A 22402-nucleotide genomic window follows, 5' to 3' on the forward strand; every position below is an offset into this window, starting at 1 on the left:
TGACATACTGATGCAGAGCATGATCCCCTCCCTTCAGAGACTGAGCCGCAGGGCAGTATTCCAACATGATAACGACCCCAAACACACCTCCAAGACGACCACTGCCTTGCTAAAGAAGCTGTGGGTAAAGGTGATGGACTAGCCAAGCATGTCTCCAGACCTAAACCCTATTGAGCATTTGTGGGGCATCCTCAAAAGGAAGGTGGAGGAGCACAAGGTCTCTAACCTCCACCAGGTTCGTGATGTCGTCATGGAGGAGTGGAAGAGGACTCCAGTGGCAACCTGTGAAGCTCTAATGAACTCCATGCCAAAGAGGGTTAGGGCAGTGCTGGAAAATAATGGTGGCCACACAAAATATTGACACTTTTGGCCCAATTTGGACATTTCCACTTAGGGGTGTACTCACTTTTGTTGCCAACGGTTTAGACATTAATGGCTGTGTGTTGAGTAATTTAGGCTGCACACTCACTACTTTACACTGTAGCAAAGTGTCATTTCTTTAGTGTTGTCACATGAAAAGATATAATAAAACATTTACAAAAATGAGAGGAGTGTACTCACTTTTGTGAGATACTGTAGATATTTTTACAACTTTCAGCTTGGCCCAATGTAACTATAAAGAGACTATACCTGTGGGATCCCCAGTACAGAGTTCTCTGCTAGCTTCTAGGTCCTGTGCCAAGCAACTTCCATGCTGCATTGTGAACACGGGAGGTTAGCTGCCTGGCAAGAGTGTAATTTGGAGATTACTTTTCATTTTCTCAAAGAATGCAAAGCATTCTCTGATTGACAATGTAGAGAGCATGACATCAAATCCCCACCTTTCCACCTCATCCAGTCAGAGAACCCTGTGCATTAGTTGAGAAAATGCAAAGTGACCTCCTAATGGAGCCCATGCCAAGCAGCCAAATTCCTGTGTTTGGAATGCAGCAGGGCAGTCAATCAGTGAGGGACCTGGAAACTGGTGGAGATCACTATAATGGTGGTGTCCACTACAGTGATTTCCAGCTAATAGAGGGATCCCACAGGCATGGTATATGCATAGCTACACATTGGTCCAAGCTGAACCAATGCAATTTTGTAAAAATATCCACACTTGGAAATCGTCTTATACTATTTAAAAACTGTAACAGAAGCAGAAGGTATACTTTTAGTAACACCTTCAAATTTTACATAGGGGGGCCCCCAGCTCTTCACTTTGTAAATAACACCATAATGCCCTCAAAACTTTCTGTGTACAAGGTTATTTTAGATTCAAGCTGGTTACAAGTAGAATGAGCAGAGCAGATCTGGGTCACCTTACCCTAAGGTTGGCTCTACATCGATATGCCTTGCTTACAACTGTGTTTATTGTCTTACTGGAGGTATTTAAATGTTATTCAGTATAATACTGCTTATCAAAGAAGCAGTATTATTCTAAGGCTCCATTCACACGGGTGGTGCGCCCAACGGAGTCCGTTCTGCTCAGCGGGGATCGATCTGCCGATCCCCGCTGAGCAGGCGGATGATAGCTCTGTCTCCGCTCTGTGTGCAGAGACAGAGCTGTCAGATCCCCGCTGTCCTCTATGGGGAGATCGGATGAGAATGGACTGCCTGTCCATTCTCATCCGATCCGATCCTCCAGACGGATGGAAAATAGGTTTTCCATCCTTCCGGATTTCACGGACAGGATTGGATAGGATTGCAGCGGGTGTCAACGGAGATGTACATAGGAATGCATAAGGCATCTGATCTGGTCCGCCAGGAAAAACTCACAGGCGGATTGGATCGGAAAGCCCGTGTGAAAGGGGCCTAAGTATTAGTTCCGAAATGGAAATATCAGTCACTGCCATGTTTCAAAATCAAGTAGTGTACTCTGGAGAGGCTATTACAAGGTTTTTTTATTGACTTCTCTGACGCAACACCATCTACTGCAATATATCATTATCATTAAGCCACTGTTGCTACAGGTGAGATGTGTAAGGTACCAATTAACAATTGAAATGGATTGTACGTGTAATTCAATTGCTTTGAGTTAGACAAAAAAAAAAATGGTTTCTGGTATTTTCATCACATGATATAATTAAAGACATCTCTAGAAATATGAAGAAATCTACTACTGTTGAAATTTAATCCTTTTAGAGTAGTAGAGGGGACAAGGTGGGCTTAAGAAACAGGGCAGCTAGAATAAATATAAAACGGAGTATTAGGCATATAGAATCAATAATAAATAGAAATTAGTATATAACACAGGTTATACTGTAACTAGAAGGATATATTTAATAGGATTTATTCTCATTTGGCCTGTTTTTTTTTTTTTTGGATCCCCTAATATTTTTTTACTCTTAACACGCTGTAACCTGGGAGCTATTATTTACTATTAGTATCTGTGAGCTTCAAACCAAGCTGACTAGGAAGTAACAGAACTAAAAACAACGACATTGTCATAGCTTATATATTTGGCTTAGTTCCCATAGATTTAATCAGGAGCCAACTAAAACAAATAACACCGTGACGAGGAAGGCAAAGCATTTTGCCACGTAAACCACCTACTTCTTACAGGACTCCCTAATATTTAGATATCTTTCCTATAACTAATCTGAAATGCTGAGCAGAAAAAAAATACATTTTTATACAGTGCATTGCAAAAGTATTCAGCCCCCTTGTACTTTGCGAACTTTTGCCACATTTCAGGCTTCAAACATAAAGATATAAAACTGTAATTTTTTTTGAAGAATCAACAAAAAGTGGGACACAATCATGAAGTGGAACGAAATTTATTGGATATTTCAAAATTTTTTAACAAATAAAAAAACTGAAAAATTGGGCGTGCAAAATTATTCAGCCCCCTTAAGTTAATACTTTGTAGCGCCACCTTTTGCTGCGATTACAGCTGTAAGTTGCTTGGGGTATGTCTCTATCAGTTTTGCACATCGAGAGACTGAAATTTTTTCCCATTCCTCCTTGTATAACAGCTTGAGCTCAGTGAGGTTGGATGGAGAGCGTTTGTGAACAGCAGTTTTCAGTTCATTCCACAGATTCTCGATTGGATTCAGGTCTGGACTTTGACTTGGCCATTCTAACACCTGGATATGTTTATTTGTGAACCATTCCATTGTAGATTTTGCTTTATGTTTTGGATCATTGTCTTGTTGGAAGACAATTCTCCGTCCCAGTCTCAGGTCTTTTGCAGACTCCATCAGGTTTTCTTCCAGAATGGTCCTGTATTTGGCTTCATCCATCTTCCCATCAATTTTAACCATCTTCCCTGTCCCTGCTGAAGAAAAGCAGGCCCAAACCATGATGCTGCCACCACCATGTTTGACAGTGGGGATGGTGTGTTCAGGGTGATGAGCTGTGTTGCTTTTACGCCAAACATAACGTTTTGCATTGTTGCCAAAAAGTTCGATTTTGGTTTCATCTGAACAGAGCACCTTCTTCCACATGTTTGGTGTGTCTCCCAGGCGGCTTGTGGCAAACTTTAAACGACATTTTTTATGGATATCTTTAAGAAATGGCTTTCTTCTTGCCACTCTTCCATAAAGGCCAGATTTGTGCAGTATACGACTGATTGTTGTCCTATGGACAGAGTCTCCCACCTCAGCTGTAGATCTCTGCAGTTCATCCAGAGTGATCATGGGCCTCTTGTCTGCATCTCTGATCAGTCTTCTCCTTGTATGAGCTGAAAGTTTAGAGGGACGGCCAGGTCTTCGTAGATTTGCAGTGGTCTGATACTCCTTCCATTTCAATATTATCGCTTGCACAGTGCTCCTTGGGATGTTTAAAGCTTGGGAAATCTTTTTGTATCCAAATCCGGCTTTAAACTTCTCCACAACAGTATCTCGGACCTGCCTGGTGTGTTCCTTGTTCTTCATGATGCTCTCTGCGCTTTAAACGGACCTCTGAGACTATCACAGTGCAGGTGCATTTATTCGGAGACTGGATTACACACAGGTGGATTCTATTTATCATCATTAGTCATTTAGGTCAACACTGGATCATTCAGAGATCCTCACTGAACTTCTGGAGAGAGTTTGCTGCACTGAAAGTAAAGGGGCTGAATAATTTTGCGCGCCCAATTTTTCAGTTTTTTATTTGTTAACAAAGTTTGAAATATCCAATAAATTTCGTTCCACTTCATGATTGTGTCCCACTTGTTGTTGATTCGTCACAAAAAATTACAGTTTTATATCTTTATGTTTGAAGCCTGAAATGTGGCAAAATGTTGCAAAGTTCAAAGGGGCCGAATACTTTCGCAAGGCACTGTATTCAGCCATTTGTGAAAGCTATTTTGTTTTATATTCAGGGCTGTTATGTACCAAAACATTGGTATTATTTAGGCCCCTTTCACACAGGGGAGTCAGTCGGCAGACTCCGTTTTTCTCAGCGGGGATTGATCCGCTGATTCCCCGCTGAGCAGGCGGATGGCAGCTGTGTCTTCGTGCTGTGTGCGGAGACAGAGCTGTCAGGTCCCCACTGTTCTCTATGGGGGAATCGGATGGGAACGGACCGTCTGTCTGTTCTAATCCGATCCCATCCAATCCACTGGATGGATGGAAAATAGGGTTTCCATTCGTCCAGATTTGACGGATCGGATCGAATGTCAGCGGACATGTCTCCGCTGACATCTGATGCCCCATAGAGATGCATGGGACATCCTCCTGCCCGTTTTTTTGGTGGATCTGAATGGTCCGCCTGTGTGAAAGGGGCCTTAGAAACGAGCAAACATGCCTATTTATAAACAGGGTAATTTTTGGAGTCAGTGCAAGTTATTGATTGTGGTATTTTTGTACGTGTGAAATTCCTAATTCATGTATGTATGTGTTATGGATTAAAGTGGGCAAAAAAGGGATTGGGGCAGTAAATATCTAACACATGTGACATAGAATATCATTATATAACAACTCAAAGCCAAATCACATACCTGTACGTCATTTATCTTTAAGTGGTTGTAAAGGGATAATGCCAACAGCTACAGGCATCATCCCAGTATCGTTTTTTAAAGGCAGTGGTCGTTTATTTTTAAAAGCCACCCAAGCAGCTAATTAGCCGCTGGATTGCTTTTACAGGCAGTGGGAGTGGTCACCACCTTTCAGTGGTGCCTCTCAGCAGCTCTCATCCCAGCGTCAATCCCGGAATGAAAGCCAGCAATTCTGCTGGCTTACCACAGACTTCATGGAGCCCCAGAAGGTCCCCGATGATCTCTGTGGTACAGAAAACAGGGAGTGACATCACTTCCGGTTTCCTGGATGTAAACAGTGCAATTTTTAAATGGGTAAAGCATCCGAAAACACTGATCTTGGTGTGATTGGATGCTTTTAGGGCAGAGCAGATGTCTGAGGTCTAATAAACCACAGATCTCTCCATAAAGAGTACCTATGATTGCTTATTACTGTTACAAGAGAAGTTTTTTAATAAAAAAAAGAAACAGTTTAAAAAAAAAAAAAACATTTTTATAAACCCCCCTGTCCCCCCGTGCTTGTGCATAAAGGTAAACGCATGTGTCAGTCCTGTACGAGTATATGTGGACAGTGATCACACCACACATCTGAGGTATTGCTGCGAAGGTTGAGCACCGGACCTCCTCTTTAACTCTAAACTGGTAACCCGCAAAGGCTTTTCAAGCACCTTCTATGGCAACATACACAAAAGTGAGTACACTCCTCACATTTTTGTAAATATTCTATTATATCTTTTCATGTGACAACACTGAAGAAATGACACTTTGCTACGATGTAAAGTAGTGAGTGTACAGCTTGTATAACAGTGTAAATTTGCTGTCCCCTCAAAATAACTAAAAACACAGCCATTAATGTTTAAACCGCTGGCAACAAAAGTGAGTACACCCCTAAGTTAAAATGTCCAAATTGGACCCAAAGTCTCAATATGTTGTGTGGCCACCATTATTTTCTAGCATTGCCTTAACCCTCTTGAGCATGGAGTTCACCAAAGCTTCACAGGTTGTCACTGGAGTCCTGTTCCACTCCTCCATGACGACATCATGGAGCTGGTGGATGTTAGAGACGTTGCGCTCCTCCACCTTATGTTTTAGGATGCTACACATATGCTCAAAGGGGTTTAGGTCTGGAGACATGCTTGGCCAGTCCATCACCTTTACTCTCAGCTTCTTTAGCAAGGCAGTGGTCGTCTTGGAGGTGTGTTTGGGGTGGTTATCATGTTAGAATACTGTCATGCAGCCCAGGGGATCATGCTCTGATTCAGTATGTCACAGTACATGTTCACATTCATGGTTCCCCCAATGAAGAGTAGCTCCCCAGTGCTGGCAGCACTAATGCAGCTCAAGACCATGACACTCCCACCACCATGCTTGACTGTAGGCAAGACACACTTGTCTTTGTACTCCTCACCTGGTTTCCACCACACACGTTTGACACCATCTGAACCAAATAAGTTTATCTTGGTCTCATCAGACCAAAGGACATGGTTCCAGTAATCCATGTCCTTAGTCTGCTTGTCTTCAGCAAACTGTTTGTGGGCTTGCTTGTGCATCATCTTTAGAAGAGGCTTCCTTCTGGACTGACAGCCATGCAGACCAATTTGATGCAGCGTGCGGTGTATGGTCTAAGCACTGAAAGGCTGACCCCCTCCACCTCTTCAACCTCTGCAGCAATGCTGGCAGCACTCAAACGTCTATTTCCTAAAGACAACCTCTGGATATGACGCTGAGCACATGCACTCAACTTCTTTGGTCGACCATGGCGAGGCCTGTTCTGAGTGGAACCTGTCCTGTTGTATGGTCTTGGGCATCGTGCTGCAGCTCAGTTTTAGGGTCTTGGCAATCTTCTTATAGCTTAGGCCATCTTTATGTAGAGCAACAATTCTTTTTTTCAGACCCTCAGAGAGTCCTATGCCATGAGGTGCCATGTTGAAATTCCAGTGACCAGAATGAGAGAGTGAGAGCGATAACACCAAATTTAACATACCTACTCCCCATTCACATCTGAGACCTTGTAACAGTAATTGTCCAAATTGGCTAATTTGGGCCCAATTTGGACATTTTTACTTAGGGGTGTACTCACTTTTGTTGCCAGCGGTTTAGACATTAATGGCTGTGTGTTGAGTTATTTTGAGGGGACAACAAATTTACACTGTTATACAAGTTGTACACTCACTACTTTACATTGTAGCAAAGTGTAATTTCTTTATTGTTGTCACATGAAAATATATAATAAAATATTTACAAAAATGTGAGGGGTGTACTCACTTTTGTGAGATACTGTATCTTGTCGCCATTCCACAAGTGTGTGCAATTTTAAATCATGACATGACATGACATGACATGTCATGACATGTTAGGTATCTATTTCATGACATGACATGTTAGGTATCTATTTACTCGGTGTAACACCATATTTTTTATTTTAAAAGAAAATTGGTTATCATAATGTGTTTATGTGCATTAAAATTCATTAAAGTGTATTTTTTTTTTTAAATTGCTTTTGAAAAATGAAAAACCACTGTGCAAATACCTTGTTACATTAAAAAAATAGCAAAACACACCATTTTATTTATCTAGGGCCTCAGCTAAAAAATAAAATAAAAATAATAATAAAATATATATATATTTATATATATACAAAGTATCTCACAAAAGTGAGTACACCCTTCACATTTTTGTAAATATTTTATTATATCTTTTCATGTAACAACACTGAAGTAATGACACTTTGCTACAATGTAAAGTAGTGAGTGTATAGCATGCATAACAGTGTAAATTTGCTTTCCCCTCAAAATAACTCAACACACAGTCATTAATGTCTAAACTGCTGGCAACAAAAGTAAGTACATCCCTAAGTGAAAATGTCCAAATTGGGCCCAAAGTGTCAAAATTATTTTCCATCACTGCCTTAACCTTCTTGGGCATGGAGTTCACCAGAGCTTCATAGGTTTCCACTGCAGTCCTCTTCCATTCCTCCATGACGACAATACAGGGCTGGTGGATGTTAGAGACCTTGCTCTCCTCCACCTTGTTTGATGATGCCCCACATATGCTCAATAGGGTTTAGGTCTGGAGACATGCTTGGCCAGTCCATCACCTTTGTCCTCAACTTCTTTAGCAAGGCAGTGGTCATCTTGGAGGTGTGTTTTGGGTCGTTATCATGTTGGAATACTGCCCTGCGGCCCAGTCTCTAAAAGGAGGGGATCATGCTCTGCTTCAGTATGTCACAGTACACGTTGACAATCATGGTTCCCTCAATGAACTGCAGCTCCCATGTGCCGACAGCACTCATGCAGCCCCAGTCCATGACACTCCCACCACCATTCTTGACTGTAGGCAAGACACACTTGTCTTTGTACTCCCCACCTGGGTGCCGCCACACATGCTAGAAATCATCTGAACCAAACAAGTTTTTCTTGGTCTCATTAGACCACAGGACATGGCTCCAGTAATCCAGGTCCTTAGTCTACTTGTCTTCAGCAAACTGTTTGCGGGCTTTCTTGTGCATCGTCTTTAGAAGAGGCTTCCTTCTGGGACGACAGCCATGCAGACCAATTTGATGCAGTGTGTGGTGTATGGTCTGAGCACTGACAGGCTGACCCCCCCCCCCCCCCCACCCCTTCAACCTCTGCAGCAATGCTGGCAGCACTCATATGTCTATTTCACAAAGACAACCTCTGGAAATGACGCTGAGCATGTGCACTCAACTTATTTGGTCGACCATGGCGAGGCCTGTTCTGAAGGGAACCTGTCCTGTTAAACCACTGTATTGCCTTGGCCACGTGCTGCAGCTCAATTTCAGGGTCTTGGCAATTTTCTTATGGCCTAGCCAGTGGTCCTCAACCCTAGCCTACAGGGCCCACTAACAGGCCAGGTTTTAAGTATTACCTTGGGGAGATGCAGACTAGAATACTGCAAACACTGAGCAGCAAATGATATCACTTGGAATGTATTTCAGTTATCTTGCAAACCTGGCCTGTTAGTGGGCCCTGTAGGCCAGGGTTGAGGACCACTGGCCTAGGCCATGTTTATGTAGAGCAACAATTCTTTTTTTCAGATTTTCAGAGAGTTCTTTTTCATGAGTTGCCACATTGAATGTCCAGTGACCAGTATGAAAGAGTGAGAGCGATAACACCAAATTTAACACACCTGCTCATTATTCACAACTGGGACCTTGTAACACTAAAGAGCCACATGAGGGAAATGGCTAATTAGGCCCAAATTGGACATTTTCCCTTAGGGGTGTACTTATTTTTGTTGCCTGTGGTTTAGACATTAATGGCCGTGTGTTGAGTTATTTTGAGGGGACAGCAAATTTACACTGTTATACAAGCTGTATACTCACTATTTTACATTGTAGCAAAGTGTAATTTCTCTAGCGTTGTCACATGAAAAGATATAATAAAATATTTACAGAAATGTGAGGGGTGTACTCACTTTTTTGAGATACTGTATATAAAATGTTTGGGTGTTCTAAGTAAATTTTTAGCAAAAAATACAGATTTTTTATTTGTTAACACAATGTATCAGAAAAGGGCCTGGTCTTTAAAAAGATAAGAAAAAAGCAACACTGAAATCAAGGAGATAATCCAATTGCATCCTATGATGGCCCCAGGAAGTCCAGGATAACCTTACATTATGTTCTTAGAAGTTCATGAAAAGTATAAAAGTGCAATAAATGGATAGATAATAATTCTTATTGGGCGCTTCTTTATATGTTGCATGTTTTTGGTGAGCTTTAAAAACAAGGAACATGCAGAGACCCTTTAGATGTCCCTTGGATAGCTGGTGCCTGATCTTCTGTGGCCAAACAGAAATACTTCTGTTGCTTGGTGACAATTTATTTACAGTGATGGTTATGAGATATTATTAGATACGGCAGGTTGTTGTAACATGTTATATACTGTAATTAGTGATACCAGTCAGTATGACAGTTGGAGGGAGATTCTGAACAGTGACTGATGTCATTATGTGATAGATTTAGATACAATAATACAGCCACTGGCCGGAGCAGACCTGTCTTGATCAGCAGTGGAAGACCTATGAGATAGTGGTATGCATAGTATGGAGCATTAGAAAAAATGGGACACACACAAACTCACACAATTTGGCACTACACACACAATTCCACACAGCAAAGCCCAAAGCTCCGGCACTACACATAATACCGTTCCTACCGTTTGAACAAAATCCCTGCGTCCTGTAATTCTTGGCTGAGTCCCAGGGCCCAATGTCAGAACAAACTTTGGCACTCGGCTCCATTAACCCACTTGGCAGGGGAGTGCTAGCCTGGACACCTGGGACAACTGTCCTGCATTTCTTGCAGGATGCCTGGGGTCCCAGATGCTGCAATTTCCCAATCTATGTCAGTTGGTATCTCTTTGATTTGGGCGTGAGGGGGGGGGGGTGGTGGTTAGAGGATATGTGCTAGGGGGTCCTTTAGGCGGGGAGAGGAATTGTGCTGGGAGGGGTGGAACTTCAAATCTGCCCCCCTCCTTCTGGCACCAGTCTTCTCCCTTCCCAAAGCACCCCCTAGCACATATTCTCTAACCACCTCCCCCTCCCCAACTTAAAAAAGTCCTAGAAGCATGCGTGGTTGTTACCTGCCCATGGTGCCCCCCACCGCCCCACCCCTCCTTCCTGGTCACCATGCTCCCCTGCTCTGCAGGATAAACCTGATGTTGCAGAGCAATGTCCCTCCTCCGCGGTCCCGCCTTCCAGCCTCTGTACGTAAAATGTCAGAGCCGAAGAGGAGGCGGTACAGTGTAGTCCAATGCCTGCTGCCATAGAGATCCAGTTGTTGCGGGCGTGTGGGACCTCAGGCACCCCGTAAGAGGTGTGGCATTAGGTGTCCCAGAAGCCTGTGCAAGCGCTTCCATTTTAGGCAGGATAGTGTAGCCAAGTGCTGGAATGTGTTCTGTCACTGGGTTCCAGGAATTAGCCCAGACTCGCGGGACACTGGGATTTAAATCAAATCCCAGGACGGTCCCAGCGAGTCTGGGATGGTTAAAAGGTATGTAATATCACACATCTCTGGAACGCAGAGGAACACTGTATTCCGGTATGAACACGACAGACAAAAATCTATAGAGAGAAAGAGGGAGATAGATAAGATAATAGATAGAGGGAGAGAGGGGACTGGTAAAAGAGGGAGGGGGAGGGAATGATAGAGAGGGGGAAGAAGAGATTGAGGGGGGGGAAAGATAGAGGGGGGAAAGAGGGGGAGGAAAAGGAAAAGAGAGTGGGGGGAAATGGAAAGGAAGAGGGAAAGATAATGCGGGAGAAAGGGGAAGTGAGTTGGGGGGGGGGGCCAAGATAGAAAAAGAAGGGGAAGAGAGTGGAGGTAAGAGAAAAGGGAATAGAGAGAGGCGGAGGGAGGGAGAGAGAGAAGGCTGCTGAGAGAGGGGGAGTGAAAGAGAGGGGAAAAGTGAAGTTGAAGAGAAAGAGAGGGAGAGAGAGAGCATAAAAGAAGAGTGTAGGGGGGAAAGTGGGAGACAGAAGGAGGAGAGAGCAATAGAGAAGGGAAGAGAGAGAGAACGGGAAAGAAAGGAGGTGAAAGATAAGAAAGATGGAGAAAAAGTAAATAGCAGGTGGCTTGGGGGCTGGGGTGGGATTGAAAGAATTTGAGACAGGGGGGCAGGCTGAAACAGCGAGAAAAGGGAGAGAATATAATTGCACAAGTATTTATTTGTGCTGCTCTAAACATTCTAGATAACTCTCTGAGGCCATCTTGTGGCACTCAGCAGTGCTACAGCCTTTTTTTTTTTTTTTACCTGTTTTACTATTTATTTTTTCGCCCCATGCACACAGGGTGTTTTTGCAGCTGCTTTTAGGAGCGTCAGATGTTTTTTTTTTTTTTGCAGCTTAAAAACGCCTTACCATGTTATTCTATGGCCTCATGCACACACAGGCTTTTAGGAGCTCCAAGTGGCATAGGCGTTATTAAGCCGCAAAAAAAACCCAGGGCCTGTGCGTCCTGATGACCTGCGTCAGAGCTGTAAAAATGTCTGACGCTGCTAAAGGCTGCTTAACGTTGCTTATACAGCGTTAAGCCATGTTATACGGTTTTTTTTTTTTTTTTTTAATGTGAAAATCAATGGTTTTCCTATGGGAGCCTATTGATTTGAATGGAAGTCGCCTTAACGCAAGTCAGATCAGGATGATCCGACTTGTGGTGTGACTTGCGCTCTGAGAATCTTGAGGGGGAACTCCACGCCAAAATGGGAAAAAAAACAGCGTGGGGGTCCCCCCCCCCCAGGTACCAAACCAGACCCTTCGGGTCTGGTATGGATTTTGAGGGGAGCCCCACGACGAAAAAACGGCATGGGGTCCCCCCAAAATCCATACCAGACCCTTATCCAAGCATGCAGCCTCGCAGGTCAGGAAAGGGGAGGGGACGAGTGAGAGCTCTGCACCCCCCACCCCAAAGCACCTTGTCCCCATGTTGTTGCAGACTAGGGCCTCTTCCCGACAACCCTGAGCGGTGGTTGTGGGGGTCTGTGGGCAGGGGAATTATCGGAATCTGGAAGCCCCCTTTAACAAGATCCTGGACTCCCTCCCTATGTGAATGAGTATGGGGTACATTGTACCCCTACCCATTCACCCCAAAAAAAAGGAAGTGTATGTAAATAATGACGAGACAGTTTTGAGATGCTTTATTAAATATCTTCCTCCAATCTTCCTCCGATCTTCTCATAGTTGCCAACATTTAAAAAAAAATTCCAGGGACACTTTGCAGCACAGCTATCAATTACCACACCCACTTCCCTGAAGCTCCGCCCACTCTGCATAATTAATCTCGCCTATTTATCAGATTATAGAGTCTACTCAATATAGAGAGAATTACAGGAGATTAAAAAAGGGAATTTCAAACTTAAGGCCACAGTTTGAATAAGTCTCCCATTCAGCTGCGCTACTTCTGCGTAACATTTATGGGCAGCCTGATTAACAGGCGCTTCCAGGGACAATATAAATTACCTGGGACAGGCTATTTGCAGGGACTGTCCCTGGAAAAAAGGGACAGTTGGCAAGTATGTCTTCTCCCCTCCGATCTTCTCCCTCTGGTCTTCTCCCCTCCGATCTTCTCCCTCTGTCTTCTCCCTCTGGTCCTCCTTTGAAGATGTCTCCAGTGATTATGCCAGCTCCGGTCTATGCAGCTTGTTATATAGCCATTAGGGGCGTGGCCTCCCGGTGACGTCACCCGGAGACCCTGCCCCCTTATGTCACAGATGACTTGTGATGTGACTTCCATTCAAATCAATAGGCTGAAAGCCATATCAAGACGGCTCCTAGGCAACCATTGATTTTGAATGGAGGCAGAAAAACGCTGCTAAAAGCCAACGGGCCAAACGTGCAATAACGCCAATAGGAAAAGCTACTAAAAGCACGTTTTTACAGCTGCTTTTTCCTGGCATTAGAAGTGGCTCTGCAGCTCCTTTTTTCTGATGCCCTGTGTGCATGGGGCCTTTGGGTTTCACTAAAGTTTATAAAAAAGTGATGTTGTCAAAAAAAATTTTAGTATGAATTTACAATGCCTATATACTGATATCTTAACCACTTCAGCTCCGGAAGGTTTTAATAAACTCCCTTAATGACCAGGGCATGTTTTGTGATACGGCACTGCATTATTTTAACTGACAATTGCGTGGTTTTGCAATGCTGTACCCAAATAAAATTAATATCCTTTTTTCCCCACAAATAGAGCTTTCTTTTGGTGGTATTTAATCCCATCTGTTTTTTTTTTATTTTTTTTACTTTTTGCACTAAAAACAAAACCATTTTTTACTTTCTGCTATAAAACACATCCAATAAAAAAATGGACAAATCGCACACCTGACACTTCTGACAATTTTTTGGTGACCAGTGACATTATTACATTTATCAGTGTTAAAAGTATGCACGGTTACTGTACTAATGACACTGGCAGGGAAGGGGTAACATCAGGGGTGATTAAAGGGATGCTTGCGAACTGTGTGGGAGATAGCCTGACTGGGGGAAGACAGAGATCTGTGTTCTTGTTTAGCAGAAACACAAGATCTCTTTCTTCTCTCCTGACAGAATGGCGATCTGCCTTGTTTACATAGGCAGACCACCATTCTGCATCTCTCGGGAAAGATCAACAGGTCCCGGGGGGCATCGCATCCGGTGGCGCACGTGCTCCTTAGACCAGGAAGAAGATGGGACGTACAGGTATGTTGTTTCTCATAGCCTTTTCTCATCAGCAGTATATAGCAGCCTTGTGACTTGTATCTGTTCTTAGTAAACCTTGCAGGAAGAGTTTTTATTCTCCCTTAACCCCTGTCTGGACATGTCTGGACAGTGCTGATTGGCCCTGTGCTAATCACATGCACTCACCCAAGAAAAAAAAAAACTCTCTAGCAATACACACCAAACTGAGCATGTGCAGCCTGTCCCCTGGCTTTGTAAATATCAGGTAATTTTTTGGAGACAGTAAAAGAAGACGAGGATCAGAGTCATAATCAAACAGCCTCTAACACATTACCTGACCTAGGGTGGCAATGCTCACTCACCATACATTATCTATGGAGGAGAAGCAGTGTCATTCTAGCACAGGAATAAAAAAAATTAAAAACTCTATCTATGCTGGCTCTTTCTGCCAGTAGATTGCAAAAAAGTCAAGTGAAAAAATGCTTGTTTTGGTGTGAAATTATGCAAATTTATGGGCGTATAGAGTTTAGAAGCAAATGAGCGTAAACCTATTCCATTTGTTAGAATATTAATTTATTTTAGCCACTGGGATAAATGTACGCACACAAATGTGTGTTTAGTCACTTATAAGCATGTTTAGGTGCATCACCTGCAAATTATGCTCATAAACTCTGCTCTGAATACAGCTTTTTTTATGCCTCTAAATGATGCTCTTCAAATACTCTTCAATTGTGGATCTAAACTGCTAACCTGCATGGGCACATAGGCTAACGTTGAGCTGTATTTAGAGACATAAAAAAAATATGCTGGATGCCTGTAAAAGCAGAGTTTTGTTTTTTTTTCACTGTGCATATAGGCGTGGACCACCTCCTGTTGCAAATCTGCAGTCTCTGACACCTTTCTATAGCATTACATTCACAGAATATTATGTACAGCCCTTTGGTAATTATATGGGACAGAACTTGAGACCACCTATATCAAGAAGTTGATCCCCACTTCCATAATAGATAAAGAAATATGTACAATATATTACTCTACATTTGTAATATGTCATTAAATTGAAGCACGTAATCTTTACTAAAATGCGCTTGTATTTTTGTTCTAAAGGGTATTACTATGCTGGATATAATGGCCGCAAGAACAATGTGTGCATTTTTGGGTATCACCGTTTGCTTCTTCCTGGTTTGTAATGCCGCAATCACGACAACTGAGTTCACATCAACTTGGAACCATTCTGAGACTTTAACTACAGAGAAGTCACTAATTAGCACTTCTACTCATAGTGCAGACACAACTCTGTCTACTGACTTGGATGTAACCAACACAACTTTCAGCAAGACAAACACCACAGCACTTAATGCTTCAAAGCCACCACAAATTTCTACATCCACAGCTGCTGCCACCACTCAGAGTACTGTGAATGTATCTGGACCTTCAACTTTAAAAACCACTGCAACATCATCTTCATCTAGCACTGTTCTTTTGACTGGACCTTCTTCCAGCACTAATAATCAAACATATAACACAACAACGTCTGGGGTTGTATCAACATCACTGTTTGTATCAACATCACTTCCAACCCAGACTGAACAAACTCCCCAAGGCAATGGAACTGAAACAAATCCCAATGGTACTGCCACCACAGCATTTTCAGGTAGGCATATTATTTTTATTAAGTCACTTTTATCATATTTGGAGAGTGGAGCCATTAAAAGTGCAGCTATGATAGTGTGTTTGGGCAAACCAATATAAGAATTGATCATACAGTCTTTAAAGCGGAGTTCCACCCTAAAAAAAAAAAAACCTTTGCAGCATCAGGTAGAGTAACAAAAACCTGAAAAAGAATTGGATAATTCATATTTTTTTTTCACTTACTGTACCTTGTTTTTAATAAAAATGAACTTACCTTCCTTCCTCTTCCTCCTTATGCGGCCATGGCCCCCGACGTCACTTCCTCCTTTGCATTGCATCCTGGGAGATGAGCATCATCAATCCCAGGATGCAATGGGAATGGCCAGCTGCTACTCTGATTGCCGATCAAAATCTACAGCGCATGCGCGAGATTGCGATCGGCATTCTGGATGGCTGAAACCAGGAAGAAGGACACAGGGGGGGGACACAGCGGCTTCAGATGCCCACACCGGAGATGGCCGTGCTCTTCAATCAATTTAAGGGGAAGATATTTATCTATATTCATTTACTGTACTCTACTGTAATGTGGGAATAGTATTAGTGTAATTGGGGATAGCTTAGGATTAGGGGGGTTATTTTAGGTTAAAAATGTTTTTGAGGCCAGAACTCTGCTTTAAATGGCAGTCAGTATTTGTGATAAATCATCTATACTGTTTGGGAAACACTGGCAAATGCAAAACACTATTGCACCAAAAATGAGAAAAACACAGACATGTTAGATATGGGCCCACTGAGATACATTGTGAGCAAGGCTGTTGTTAGAAATCACAGGACCCCGTACCGCTTTCCCGACAGCCCCCCTCCCTCTCCTGAAAATATCAAAACAATATCTGTGTCTCTGTCTCCCCCTGCAGCTGAAGGCCTGCAGGAGGTAGAAGGGGAGAACCCAGCTTTCAGCTACTGCCCACCCACCCCACACTGAACCCCCTGCCATCAGAGCCCCCCTGTGTGCCCAGGCCCCCTACAGGAGGATCGGTGGCCCTGATTGCGCTAACCTGTTATAAAGCGCATATGTTTTGGAAAATAACTTTGCACAGTTTTAGTAAAACAACCGCATAATGTTTTGGGAATTAACTAACTGAATTACCTGAATTAACTAACTGAAGAAACAAAGGGTGCAATCAAGTGCAAAAGCAAAAATCACTTGGCTTATGTACAGATTGCTTGAAGCGACAAAATTATTTACAGTGAACGCTGCATTATTTTAAATAGTGGCAATTCAGTACAGAAGCTTCTATTCATGCAAATATTTACATTTTTGGCCTCATAGACTTCAAAAAGGGTACCTGAAAAAACATGGAAAAACGCGTGTTTTTCATGTGCCCACATAGTAAATGTCTGTGGGGCTAAGAGTAGAGATGGCCTTGCGGTTCACCCAGCGGTCGGTTCGCAGCGAACTTTGCTCGTTCGCTGTTCGCCAAACATGCGAACATATGGCGATATTCACGACCGCCATATTCTTTTACATTGTGAAGAACTTTGACCCATGACACATCCATCAGGTGGTACAGGACAGCCAATTGAGACATTTCAACACATGGACATACCCCCACCTTATAAATAGACCTGATCTGGCTGCCATTTTACATTCTGTCTTTTGTCATTGTAGGGAGAGGTTGCTGTGTGGAGCAGGGACAGACTGTTAGTGACACAAATCGCTAGCTAATAGGTCCACAAAAGTCCTTTTAAGGACTGGTATAGGTGTACTACTGTTTGGTGTGCAGTATATTATACACTTATAATATACTTTCTAATATAGAAAGCATATTTTAGAGGATTTGTATTGTGCAGCATTATGACTGCAGAAATGTTGCCTCTTTTGCTGAGTTACCTCTGCTACACACACAGGGCCTAATTCAGTATAAGTTTGGAGTAGAGCTGCTCACTTCTCCAGAAATAACTCCAGCCTAAACTCATTGCATCCTAATTAGGTAAGTGGCTGGAGTTAAACCTTCAACTAGGTGCTTTAGTGAATTCGGAGTTGGAGTTAACTTAGACTGAATTCTGGTTTGGAGTTAACTTAGGCTGAATTTGAGTTTGGAGTTAACCAAATTCCCGTTGTGTTTTTCATAAAAGGAAATTTGTCTATTCTGAATCACTATTACACAGCAATGTCATCTATTATGGTTTATTTTAATTTTAAGATATAGTTATGTATTTTATGTGTTTTAACCTTTAGATTTACTAATAGCAGACTACGCAGCTGTCTAATTAGCAGTCTTCATTCTTTATTCATCTGAAACTTTCAGGCATGTCTGATTATATTCAGCACTTTGGTGTAGTGGGCTAAGCTCATAGCCAAAGATTGCTAGGTCATGAGTTCAAGGCCCAACCATGATAACATCCTGTGTGCTCACAGTTGTGTGTCATTATTTTTTTTGGCCACATAGTAATACATTGGCTACATCACCTAAAATTGCATGTCAATGGCCATGTATATTCAAGAAACAGACATGCATATGTGCAGGGTGCAATTATGCATTTGCCAAGTTTCAGTATTTATTTACAGCTGTCTAAAATTTAAGGAGGTGATGGCACACTTGGGATTTGAACTCATGCTTTCAATGTTTATAGCCAGGAACACTAACCACTAAACCATTGAGCTGAGCATGATTACCCCTGGAATATTTATTCCCATGTTTCAATAGTTAACCACTTCCTTACAGGGCAGTTACACCCCTTCCCGCCCAGGCCAATTTTCAGCTTTTTATACTGTGGCATTTTGAATGACAATTGTGCGGTCATATTTTCATAAAAAATAGTGCTTTCTTTTGGTGGTATTTGATCACTGCAAGGTTTTTTTTTTATTGGCAAAAAGAAGACCTAAATGTTTGACCCCAAAAAAAAAGGGGTTTTTGTTTATGTAATAAAATTTGGTAAATCAATATGTTTTTTGTTGCACTGACGAGCATTGATGAGGCTGTGCTGGAAGGCACTGATGAGACACTAATATGCAGCACTGATAGACACTGATAGGCGGCACTGATATGCAGCATTTATAGGTGGCACTGATGGGCAATGATTGCCACTGGTGGGCAGCACTGATAGATGGTAATGATGGGCAGCACTGATGAGGAGGGCACTAACAGGTTCCCTGAGCACTGATTGGCATCAATGGTGGCATGGGTGGGCATCCCTGGTGGCTCTAGTTGCATCCCCCAAGGGTCTGCACTGGTAATCAATGCTCTGATTACAAGCACAGACCCCCCCCCCCCCACACACACACACACACTTACTTAGCATATGAATGCCATTTCTTCACAGCTGAAAGTGGCCCTCACCATGATTAGCCAGTTGATTGTGACCACTTGCTGGAATGTGTGCAAGCCAATTCGGTGTCATGTCTGGTCCAGGGTGAATGCCAATGTGCCATTTGCAATTTATTGTAAAGAGATTTTGCTTTATTTTAAAAATGGCGCACACAGACGTTTTTTGCCCTACATTTCCCATAATGCTTATGTACTCTGCAGTGTAGGTGAGCATCATGGGAAATGTTACAAAACACCTGTGTTGCCAAGGTTCCTCATCACTGACCTAGGCCAACTAAAAAGGTGAGTGAGTGCTGTAGCAATCTTTTATTTAGTAATCATTTTTAGTGATTTTTTATTAAATGTTTTGGTTACATTCATCCACAGAGGCTGAATGGAAATTTTGTATTATTCCTTAATTTATATATATTTTTAGCTAAATATATACATACACACTTTAATTATTTCTAACACTTCTCCCCCCCACACACACACACACACCTCCCCCCCCCCCACACACACCTCCCCCCCCCCCACACACACACACCTCCCCCCCCACACACACACACACACCTCCCCCCCACCACACACACACCTCCCCCCACACACACACACCTCCCCCCCACACACACCTCCCCCCCACACACACACACACACACCTCCCCCCCCCACACACACACACACCTCCCCCCCCCACACACACACCTCCCCCCCCCCACACACACACAACTCCCCCCCCCCTACACACACACACCTCCCCCCCATATACACACACACACACAAACCTCACCCCCCACCCACACACACACCTCCACCCCCCCCCCCACACACCTACCTCCACCCCCCCCACACACCTCCACCCCCCCCCCACACACACACACACACACCTCCAACCCCCCCCCCCACACACACACACACACACACACCTCCACCCCACACACACACACACACCTCCCCCCATACACACTTCGCTGGAGTAAAGGGAGAAACCCTACCCATGTTCATACTGTACTGCCATTGCACACACAAAAAATACAAGAAATGGATTACATTCAATAGACACAAAAGATATCTGAATTACATCCAGACAAATATGAAGAAAAGAAAACAAAAAACCAGGAGCTGTGTACAAATGAATAAGCTGTATTGAACATGTATAAAACATCAGTAATCACTCAAGCAGGCATGTGAAATGTGAAATGCCCCCCCCCCCCCAAAACCCCCAAATCAAGTAATTTTATTCAAATTACAGTGCAAAGATACAACATATGATGGATAGATAGAGCTTACAATATCCAAAAGTCAAGCAAAATAAGTTGTAGACACCTTAGTATTAAGCATAAAACATACTTTTATGTTTATTGTTTGCATGAGCCTGCCTTTCTATTTAAATACCATCAAATCAGTAGAACATACAGCTACACAGAGGCATGAATATAAAAAAAAAACACATGTATAGCTATATTACATAAAGACACACTTTGCAAAAACTATACAAAACATTTAGAGCATGAAAAGTATTCATCCAACAAAATACACTTACTGCAATATGGGTCATTAGGCATGCCAGAAAACCCCCCCTCACCCCCAAAAGCAAATTCGGACATAAAGACATGTGGCCCTGCCACAGGCCAAATGCTATGCTCTTATACATCCCATTATATAACCTTGGTTAAACTACACCCACCCAGTATAGGAAACGCCCAGCAAAGTAATTAATTGGGTCTGTTGGTTCCTAAACCAAAATCACCAGTTCACTAATGAATGAGTCTTTGGCTGGCAATCCATGAACCAAGTTTCTTACAAGTCAACACACATAAGAAATGCTTTCAATAATCTCAGCATGAGCACAAAGTGGCTTTTTCATTTAGACTAAGGCTGGCCATACATGTTCCAATTTTCTTACAATTTTCTGTCCAATTTTCTTGAAATTTACCTTCAAGTATGTAGTACAAAGGCCTGCCTAATTAGATACAAGTGAATGTGTTTAGCTTTGACCTCACATTATGTGGTTTGTGGTAGATCTACCAGAAAATTGTACAACAAAAGTTGAACATGTATGGCCCGCCTAATGGGCCATACACACTATAAGATTTTCTGAAGACTTTTTCCTTTAGATTTACCAAAACCAGATAATATGAGGTCAAACCTAAACACTTTCAATTTGTATGCAATCTGGCAGGCCCTTGCACTACATAGAAAAGGTAAATCTGAAGGAAAAGGTCTTCAGAAAATCTTATAGTGTGTATGGCCATACATGTTCAATTTTTGTTGTACAATTTTCTGATAGATTAACCACAAACCACATAATGTTATGTCAAAGCTAAACAACACTTTCACTTGTATCCAATTAGGCAGGCCTTTGTACTACATACTTGGAAGGTAAATTTCAAAAAAATTGGACAGAAAATTGTAAGAAAATTGGATCATGTATGGCCATACACACTATAAGACTTTCTGAAGACTTTTTCCTTCAGATTTACCTTTTCTATGTAGTGCAAGGGCCTGCCAGATTGCATACAAATTGAAAATGTTTAGGTTTGACTTCATATTATCTGGTTTTGGTAAATCTAAAGGAAAAAATCTTCAGAAAATCTTATAGTGTGTATGGCCCATTAGTCTAAATGAAAAAGCCACTTTGTGCTCATGCTGAGATTATTGAAAGCATTTCTTATGTGTGTTGACTTGATGTAGTATTTTTTTTTAATATATATATATATATATATATATATATATATATATCTATATATCTTTTTTTTTGGGGGGGGGGGGTTGTTGAATTCTGAGTTCTGGGGTTCCACTGCATATGTTCAATCAATTTGCAAATTCTCAGATTTGCAAGCTCAAACACTGCTATTTTTCAGAGTGTAATGTGGCTCTATATAGGAAGCAACACTAATATGGCTTTTATTTTTGGGGAGAAGCCGTATTAGTGTTGCTTGTCATATATAACAACAGACAGTTGTAGGTAGTTCAGGGATTTGAACACCCAAATACAGTGTTGCATAGCAGCTGTGCTAACCACTTGGATATTTTGGTCAGTTTATTTAATCGAGCTCAAGCTCAATACATATTTGCAACATTTTTGCAAAACACAATTCACAAACATGATCACTTTTTTACATTTATTTCATAACATATGCCACTGATAGTTTCTTAGCCTATCAATTTAAATTTAAAATACTCATTTTTCACAGAAATAAATGTTTTAAACACCTATATATAATTTCCAGCATGCAAGATTATTTTAATAAATTTGTTGATTTTATACAGTTTCACTAAACTAGGTTAATTATTTGGGAATTGTGGTCTCTGAGGTTTTTTTTTTGTTTCTTGTTATCTTTATACCAAACAT

The 22402-nt window shown here is 42.2% G+C and overlaps 1 protein-coding gene across 2 annotated transcripts in view; it reads left to right on the forward strand.

Moving 5' to 3' along the window:
• Positions 1-22402, forward strand: part of LOC309546357 (uncharacterized protein) — a 72704-nt gene that overhangs the window by 21078 nt on the left and 29224 nt on the right. For both annotated transcript variants that reach the window (XM_082245994.1, XM_082245993.1), the window contains exon 2: positions 15215-15761. In XM_082245994.1, the coding sequence (XP_082102120.1) occupies positions 15224-15761 (538 nt within the window). In that variant the 5' untranslated portion in view covers positions 15215-15223. The remainder of the gene's footprint in view (positions 1-15214; positions 15762-22402) is intronic.

The sequence above is a fragment of the Pelophylax lessonae genome (assembly GCF_965119305.1).
Source record: "Pelophylax lessonae genome assembly, chromosome: 2".
NCBI classification, from domain to species: domain Eukaryota; kingdom Metazoa; phylum Chordata; class Amphibia; order Anura; family Ranidae; genus Pelophylax; species Pelophylax lessonae.